Source organism: Medicago truncatula, chromosome 6, assembly GCF_003473485.1.
Source record: "Medicago truncatula cultivar Jemalong A17 chromosome 6, MtrunA17r5.0-ANR, whole genome shotgun sequence".
Classification (NCBI taxonomy): domain Eukaryota; kingdom Viridiplantae; phylum Streptophyta; class Magnoliopsida; order Fabales; family Fabaceae; genus Medicago; species Medicago truncatula.
Genome location: NC_053047.1, coordinates 6,300,557 through 6,309,897, shown reverse-complemented (window position 1 = coordinate 6,309,897; position 9,341 = coordinate 6,300,557). Strand labels below are relative to the sequence as shown.

At 33.9% G+C, this 9,341-nt stretch overlaps 1 protein-coding gene and 1 non-coding gene across 2 annotated transcripts; one reads left to right on the top strand and one right to left on the bottom strand.

The window, feature by feature from the left end:
• Nucleotides 1-1,744: 1,744 nt before the first annotated feature.
• TRNAR-CCU (transfer RNA arginine (anticodon CCU)) lies at nucleotides 1,745-1,817 on the top strand. Its single transcript has one exon. It is a non-coding gene; the product is annotated as a tRNA-Arg (tRNA).
• Nucleotides 1,818-2,312: 495 nt separating this feature from the next.
• On the bottom strand, nucleotides 2,313-9,247 carry LOC25495520 (probable inactive ATP-dependent zinc metalloprotease FTSHI 3, chloroplastic). Its single transcript, XM_024786640.2, has 4 exons — nucleotides 7,984-9,247; nucleotides 6,425-6,748; nucleotides 3,578-3,878; nucleotides 2,313-2,705 (listed from the first exon to the last, which is right to left on the bottom strand). Exons 1-4 carry the CDS (start codon nucleotides 8,983-8,985, stop codon nucleotides 2,503-2,505), a joined length of 1,830 nt encoding a protein of 609 aa, XP_024642408.1. The 5' UTR covers nucleotides 8,986-9,247; the 3' UTR covers nucleotides 2,313-2,502.
• Nucleotides 9,248-9,341: the final 94 nt, after the last annotated feature.

Sequence of the window (9,341 nt, the reverse complement as noted above, 5' to 3'; positions counted from 1 at the left end):
GTAGCTCTTTTGTGTCTTGTATAAGAACAACATAGACATGATATATCTCTTGGCGGCCGTTGATGAGATTGATACAAACAAGAGAATCCGAGTAGCAAACTAACTCCACAAAATCCAAATTTTTTGCTATAATCAACCCATGGTAAATAGCATAAAGTTTAGCAAGAATAATATCATCTGAAATGAAACCTGAAAAGGCAAATAAGAAGAAGCCAACATTATTTTTCAAAATTCCTCTAAACCCAGATCGGATGGGAGAGCCGTGACAGCTACCATCCAAGTTAAAAATAACAAAGTGTGATTATTGCTGTTCCATTTAACGAAACGATCAGCTGGTGCAGCAGAGATAATGCACGTGTTTGATCCCTATAAAAATGCACGTACGTATTTGATAATATATAGTTTTTTTCAAGGATATTTGATAGTATATAGTTGTCATTTTCATTGCATCAATATGTCAAAATATTGTTCAAATTTTCCATATGTCAAAATATTGTTCAAATTTTCCAACAAGTTGGTAAACAATTTACAGAAGACGAAAAGTACAAACCAAAATTCAACTAGCACCATTAATTTCCACGAAGATACTCCATCAATTCTAAAGTACAAAAATCAAAGTCCAAGTTGCATATTCCATCGCCCACCAATGCCGAAGTAATTGAATTCCATTGCCAGAGTAAAAGAACAAAAGTAAGATTTTGCTCCCACATAAACAACATGAACATGTGATGCTTCTTTCGAGAATCCAATATCTTTGGAAATTTTTCAAAGTGATAGACTCAGAATATGTTTGTTCTGTCAAAATCTAGTCAGCATATAATATTTAAACATATCTAACAAGTGGTTGTACGGAACTGCAAAATTGATAATATTAAATATTTAAAATCAAATTGAATATAGACTTTGAGAAAATTTGGTTTTTGTTAGTACTTTTTGTGAGATAATATAACCTGGCCAGAAGGTCAAAAGTCAATCTATGTGCATATTCTAGATCCAATATTCTTGGGGATATGACCAAGTTGCAGTTTACAAGTGAAGTCAAAAACAACTGGAATGACTCATATATAGTCCTCACCTATACATGGCTTTCAGCACCTTGAACTACATAAAATATATCCCAGCGGTAACTAATTACCTTTCACCAGGGTTCATATTTAATTACTGATAGTATTAGTTACCGGAAAAAACATAGTGCGGTTTTAGAAACTCAGAAGGTATATGAAATTCTTAGAAATTATGGTTCGACCTAACACAATTCCACAAAATCGGATTATGAGGTATAGATTGCCTATACTTATAAAACATGTTCAGACCATCTTTTGTCCGATGTGAGACTCTTTAACACATCCCCTCACAACAAGCACTATTGGGATGGTTTGTGGATATAAATGGTGGTTGACCTGATAGCGAAAACCCGATAGAATGTGACTTAATAGATCTTAATAGAGGCTCTAATATCATCATCTTAGAAATCATGATTACGCCTAACACAACTCCACAAAATTGACTTTAATATAAGGATTACACCCACTTATAAACATATTGTTATGCCATCTTTTATTTTTTTATGTGGAACTCTTTTCCTGCTAAAGCGTTGTGTAACTTTTGTGAAATAAGCAAATTTTTCATTTGCATCCTCCAATAGGAAAAATATTGACAATTATTTCAAATACCACATTTTGTAGGTGCATATCATGTAAATTACATCAATGACTAATCAGTTAAACTACTTGTCCACCAGATGGCGCCTGTAGCTCAGTGGATAGAGCGTCTGTTTCCTAAGCAGAAGGTCGTAGGTTCGACCCCTATCTGGCGTGTATTTTTTTTTTATAGTAAATATGTTATTAACACCGTTTTTTTTCCCCCTTACACTTGAAAATATTGTTTTTTACTTATCAATTAATGACTAGAATTTCACTCCTTGAACCATTATCGCGGCAATAGCGAACCAAAGTAGTAGTATTTGAAGTGAATCCCCCAGTTAACTTAAATAGTCATGCATTACAATAGACGCACTCAATTCTCTAGCAAATACAAAATTTTTTTATTATCATTTTTTCACGTGTGCCTGCACTAGCATTCAAATAATGTCATTTGATTTCATCAGCATGTGCTTTATAAATAGTTTCGAACCTTGACCCTTGCATATTGCGATATACCTATCAATTGAGTTACTTAAAAGAAAAGGTTTACAAATACTCGTTACACACATAAGTAGTTGACAAATATCACTAAAAGGAAGGGACTAAATAATTCTTTCAAATTTTAAAGTGATAAAAATAGAAAAAATATATAATTTACAAAGACCAAAATCAAAACTAATTCATTTTATAGGTACATAACATATTTAACCTATAAATAAATACAACGGCTTCTCATTTTCTGTGAGAATATTTTCTTGAGCACATCATAAATGTGAACAAAACTTTTTGCATACAAGGAAATAAGTGTGAACAATGAAAAGGAAAAAAATGTACAAGTAAATTTGACAGGAAAACCAAATCATGAATTCAATGATTGATAACCTAATGGTCCTTGTATGTCATCTTGTTTCCTATCACTTCTTCCCATCAATGATGGCATCCAAGGGAACAGCTTACCTAGCTCCTTGCTTATTTTGCTAGACCTTAGTTGCTTATCATTGATTCCAAATTTTGCTCTTTCAATAGCTTCGATTATATCTTCCCTTGCCACAGTTTCACTACCTGCAGAGTGCAAATATGGATTCATATGACGTATCATTCGTGCAATTAAAAACGACTTAAATATATATACATATCATCATTTAATGTGAAGGTGAAAAGCTTAAAAAAAAATGTGAAGGTGAAAGGTCAATGAAGGCAGAGGGAAGCAGCAGGGGTGGGTGTAGGGAGGCCAATGGCCAACTAAGAGTGTATGTGGAAGAGCTTATTTGTATTTATCATGTCACATAAGCACTTAGGCATGGTTTGGAAAAACGATTTAATTTTACCGCTTATATCATAAAAGCCTTCATATAAGTGCTTTATGTATAATCAATTTCTATAACAAAAGATGAAGTAAAGTCTAATTGTTTTCATATAAGCTATAAGTTGTTTTTATGTTATTCTAAAGAGCTTATAGACATGTCATAAGTTGTTTTCATAAGCTCTCCAAAATAGCCTCAAAACTGCTTGTGCCATAGTTAACTCAAATAAGTCAATTCAAACAGACCCTTAGATATAACTACTTCAGAGAGCTTATAAAAGTAAGCTTACGACATGCTCATAAAGTTGTTTTCAACTTACTTTCATAAGTTTCCCAGATAGCATATAAAATCAGCTCAGAGAGCTTATATAGAGTTTACCTTCATACATTCTTTGATTTTAGAAACAACTTATACGTAAATGCTTATCATGTAAGCATATAAATTATAATTATGTTTATTCATTCAAACACTCCAAAACCCAATTTATATAGAATTAAGCGTCACACAAGTTAATACTATACGGTCAAATGATATTCAGTACATATTACATAGACAATCTAACAAAGAATTATCATTGGTGAATGCAAAAATGCTATAGTAACTATAAAAATTGTTAAGTTATTCTTATACCTCTTCGAGCAGCGAGCAAAGCGGATTCATTGACGATGTTTGCAAGATCAGCACCTACGAGACCATCAGTGACTGTGGCAATTAAATGACATATGATGTTAGCATCCTCCTCCAAAGGAACTCCTCTCAAATGCACAGCTAATATTTTTCTCCTTCCTTCTTCATCAGGTTCCCCTACAAATACTTTCCTCGAGAAACGACCGGGACGACACAGGGCTGGATCCAAGGCTTCTGGTCGGTTAGTTGCTGCAATGACAACCACTCTGATTTCTGATTCAAATCCATCCATTTCTGTCAGCAACTACATCAACAAAAAATTCTTTAAAGGTCGGATTAGAGCAAATAACAACACTATTGAGAGCACATGAATTATTTTACTTAAATTCCAATGAACATATGGAATATTTGTTTTCCATGTAGAAAGTATATACTACAAGTCTAATGCTATGAAATAATCTGATAAAGAAACTGGACTTCTAAACATTTTGACCATGGTTATCAAAAGGCCTATTTTCCGAATCATGAATCAAATCCTTATCCTTATCCTTATTATCTAATCCTAATGTACAATGTAAACAAGCCTTTCAAAACCTTAAACCTAGATTTTGAGCGGGAAATCTGGCTTCCAATCTCATTTAATGCAGAATTTGAATTTCAAATCTCCCACTAAATGTTTACAACTATGACCTAATCACACTGATTACTAAGTACATTAAATGTTGATATTCAAATCCTTATTATCTAATCCTAATGTACAATGTAAACAAGCCTTTCAAAACCTTAAACCTAGATTTTGAGCGGGAAATCTGGCTTCCAATCTCATTTAATGCAGAATTTGAATTTCAAATCTCCCACTAAATGTTTACAACTATGACCTAATCACACTGATTACTAAGTACATTAAATGTTGATATTCAAATTCAAATTTTCTTCCAAACCTCTTCCACTAACCCAAGGCATACCAGAGCTTTCATCTTCCACCTACATTAAATAATAACTGCGTAATTCCAATGCACCATACATCTTCTCATATATCATGTCCTCTCCCTATATATATACTACTCTACTGAGCCTCCTTTGTCCTACCCGCAACTCTTATCTCACGTTCATCAAGCAATGACTCACAACAATGTCTACGCTTTGCTATAATACCATTGTTTGACAGGTAAATGTTGATTCTCCATGGGAAAAAAATAAACATACTCTGTAGCTAATTTTTTGTTGTGTTTACGTGGCAGCACCTTTGGATCCCAATCATGTAGCTAAAAAAAAATTGAATTTCACTTCTCTCATTGATGCGCTATTTCTTCTCTCTGCCTTCTCTCCCTCGCCGCCTTCTCTGTTTTCGCCGTCGATTCATTCCGACATATGTGAAAATATTGCTGTTTTGGGTTTTTTTTTGTTTAAAAAAGGTTGTTGTTGTTGTTTTTTGGAGAAGAGTGTGAGGCAAAGAAAACAAATATGGAGATGAGGGAGGGTGAGGACGACAGTGACGGTGGTGATGACGAATGTGTTGCTTTTGTTCTACCCGCAGCTCACACAACAAGCGTTATGTTTTGGCATCTTTTATTTAGATCCTTGTCTGTCAAGGTTTTGTGGATGTATTGGATGTTTTGTGGTGTAATGGATCATTTGTTGCTATCTATGGTTTACGATGGATAATTCCAATCTTATTTTATCTAATATGTTCTGATTAATATTGAGTTAATAAGTTGATAATATACATGTCAATTTTCTACTACAGAAGTTGAAAGGGCTCAGACTCTTCTGGAAATTTAGAAAAATATACCCTATTGTGGCATACTAAAATGTTATGGTTCTGCTTTGGTGATAATATTCTTTTTTGGAGGATTAATGCAAATGTTTTGGCAAGTTGAAAGTTGAAGAATGCACTTATATTATTTCTATAGCATAGTGTTGTTGCCATAATTAAATTACTAGCCTATTCAGTAATAACAACCTAGAATATTAACTCTTATATTGTGTGTGTGATCATATGAAGACCTTAGTGTAATGACATGGATTGTAATCAGCAATAAACATGTTAGATTAAAATTCCTTAATATGTTGTGCTTCTACGAAATGAGTCGGATGGTGGCTGTTCGTTTTGCGTGCAAGGATGTCTTTATCTTAAATGACTCTGTATCTTATGCTTCTAAACTCCATCTCCAAGGTGTATTAATCAAAGCACAAGATTGTTGTTTCCTATACCATACCATGTGATTAGTAGATGCTATAAGCCACTAATGTTTCATTTTCCCAATGGCCATTATAGTTGGAATACAAACTGATTTCTTAACAAACCTTAAAGACTATTATTTTGAGATGAACAGAGTACTAAAAAATAATGACATTAAAACTATAAATTGTAATTGAGCTATTAAACTTTGTTTTTGCCTACTAGATATACAATGTATATGACCCGTGCGGCAGCACGGGTGCATAGTCTAGTCTTATTATGAATTATAGAATACATTACTAATAAACCCCTGTCATTTTTAAGTAAAAATTATAAGCTGATATATCATATGCGAACTTTACAGTAATTCAAGATTCAAATCATAAATCAAATGACATAAGAAAATTGATTGGTTATACAGACATAAAAAAAGTGGTTGGCTACATCAAGTTTAAGTAGAAGCTTAAAAAAGAATCGGGATCCATCATAATGAATCAACATTCAAGACAAGATTCATGTCCCAAAAAATACACACCAGAGATTCATATCGATTGAGTTCAGTATAGTATCGAATAAAGATACGACTCGCATGCATTATATGATATTGATAACTATGAGTTCAATAAATTGTTGCTAGAAAAGAAATACAAAATGATGACTAAACTTGCCTGATTTAGCGTTTGGTCCCGTTCCTCATTGAAGCCTCTTCCACGCTTGCCACCAACCGCATCAAGTTCATCAATGAATATGATTGATGGTGCAAATTTCCTTGCTCTACTGAACAGGTCTCTGATTCTAGCTGCACCTCTTCCAACAAACATTTCTACAAACTCACTAGCAGATACTGTGAAAAAGGGTACACCTGCTTCCCCCGCTACTGCACGTGCAAGTAATGTCTTGCCAGTTCCTGGAGGACCGACTAGCAACACTCCTCTGGGTAGCTTTGCCCCTAGCTTTTGGTAATTTATATCTCCTTGCAGACATGAAACTATCTACAAATAAAGGAAAGTGTCAATCTATGGAAAACAATTAGTTGATTAACCATGGACAAAAAAGGTTTACCAAACTTAGAAATGATCAAAACAAAAAGGCATGGCCATTTTCTTACTCACTCTAGATGCTATTAATTGACAGATTATGATGTAATATTCCTCCAATCTCCATGATTCATCCTTACCTTTTAACATTATTTCTAGAGTAAACCTTCAATTTGGTTCCTGAACTCTCACTCTCCTTGGTCTCTAAACAATAGAATATAATAAAAAGTCCCTAAATTATTCTCGATCCATTAAGTTAGTCCTTCAGTTGCTTTTATAATATGAGAGAGTGATAGTTCAAGGACTAACTTGATAGATTGAGAATAATTTCAGGGACCAAATAGGAGAGAGAGTGATAGTCTATAAAGCACGGACGGCACGACACCTATCATTACATTGAATTATATCATTTTCTCAAATTATTATCCATGTCGGCGTGTTGGTGTCCGGTGTCCGTGTTTGTGCTTCATAGGTGAGAGTTTATGGACCAAATTGAAGATTTATTCTTGTTTCTATTTCTATTTATCTCCCTCTCTTCCTTTGTCCCTCCATAACTATTCCAAACATTTAGTTTCTCTCTAATATGTTTTATCAGATGCAATGGTCAAATCTCAAAGCAATACAGAATGGAAATCAGTGAATACTCCATGCATATCAAACATTTCAAAGTCTAATATTTTGATGCAATCAGGGTTATTTTTGTGACAATGCATCTAAATGCCACAGGCTATACTATATGTCACCAATGTCACCCAACTCTTATGTCACACAAGTGCTACCCCTTATAACCATGAGAGCAGGGTAGCTTTAAAAACAACCTTTTAGCATAACTACTAAGTAACCTGGATAAATAATCAAATGGATTTGAACTTAATTATTGTTCTGCGATATAGAATTCTGAATTTGATTATCAGGAAATAATGATATAATCTATATTCTATAATATAAGTACAACCATTCCACGTCTCAAAAATCCAAAATCAAGAAGTTAGTTGAACTTTCTTTACTTCGGATACTCAAAGCTTTTATGTTTTGGTACCATGTCATCTACCACTTATCTATAATCCCAACTTCCAATAGATCAATTACTAGAAATTCCTAATGAGATAAATATCATTAGCAAAATTATCAATACAGCAAAATTATTTCTGTTACAAAATTATTGTAAATACTACTTCAGAAATAATTACCTCCATGAGTTCTACTTTTGCAGAATCAACACCTTGAACATCTTCAAATCCAACTGTCTGACTCTTAGGTTTCCGCTTTTTCGCTGGACTATTAGCGGCAGAAAGTTGACGATATAGAACCCACATCAACGGAATCAAAGGTATCCACAGTGTGATCACAGTTATCAAAGTACCCCTCATCGCTGCTAACACAGATTGAGGAGCCGAGCTAAATGTAACCTCCTTTTCCCTCATCAAACTAAGAAGGAATTTTTCGTCATGATCTATTTTTCTCGTGGAATACTGCCACTCAGGAACTGAAGCTCGTCTCTTAGAGAATTTCTTCAATTTATTCAACACAGGAATTCCACCAGATTTTACAGCATTCTCACTCACAACCTCGTCTATATCCTTATCCATCGAAACATCTACTACTTGTTGTGATTCTTCTTCATCAGAAACCGTATTGTAATATATACGCCGAGACCCTTCTTCAACTAAAACTTTCTCCACATTTCCATTTCGAAGACTCGCAATCAAGTCCGAATACGGAACCATTTTCACAGGCGGAAGTGAAGTAAATTTCAAAAACAAGAAACAAAGTGTAAACACAATCGAAAACGAAGTAGCAAACGCCACCGTCCTAATATTCTTCCTAACAAACACTCCAACCTCATTGAAAACAGATTCAACAGAAGCCCTTTTCATCCTCATAACCAATAACCGTAACCTTGGCCGCAATCTCAACGAAAATCTCTTCTTTAACCTGTTACCACGCCCCCCTTTACCATAATCACTCTTCCTATCATCCCTACTTCTACTACTAACAAGTGGCTCAATTTCATTACCAACACTATTTTGTTGAAACCTCAATGAAAAATTTCTACTTTTTCTACCATAATACTCAAATTTCTTATTCCATAAAAACCCATTTTCAAAATTATAGCATTGATTAAACTTAATTTTTAACCTATTTGGTGTCAAAAATGACCCAGTACAACAAGGTAAAGAAAAACAAGCCATTTCTATTCAAAATCAAATCTATATATTCATGAAAGCTTCTAGTGTTGTATAAACTGAATTATTTCACAGAATTCAACAAAAAAGTTGGAGCTTGAAGATGTAAAAGATAAAGAATTTTTCAGTGAAATTATTGAATGTGGAAATGGGTGTTATAGAAAAATGTGTAGAATTGAAGAAGTGGAATCTTGTGGAAGAGGAAGAACAGAGTGGTTTCTATTGGTTGTTTTGTTGGTGTCAGTGTTTGAGTATATCTATCTACTGAAAACTACTAGTTTCACCCACATGATTCTATGTTACACCCCTTGTAAGGTATTGAGAAGTTTGAATTGACTAAATTGTCCTTGAATTGAGTTAGT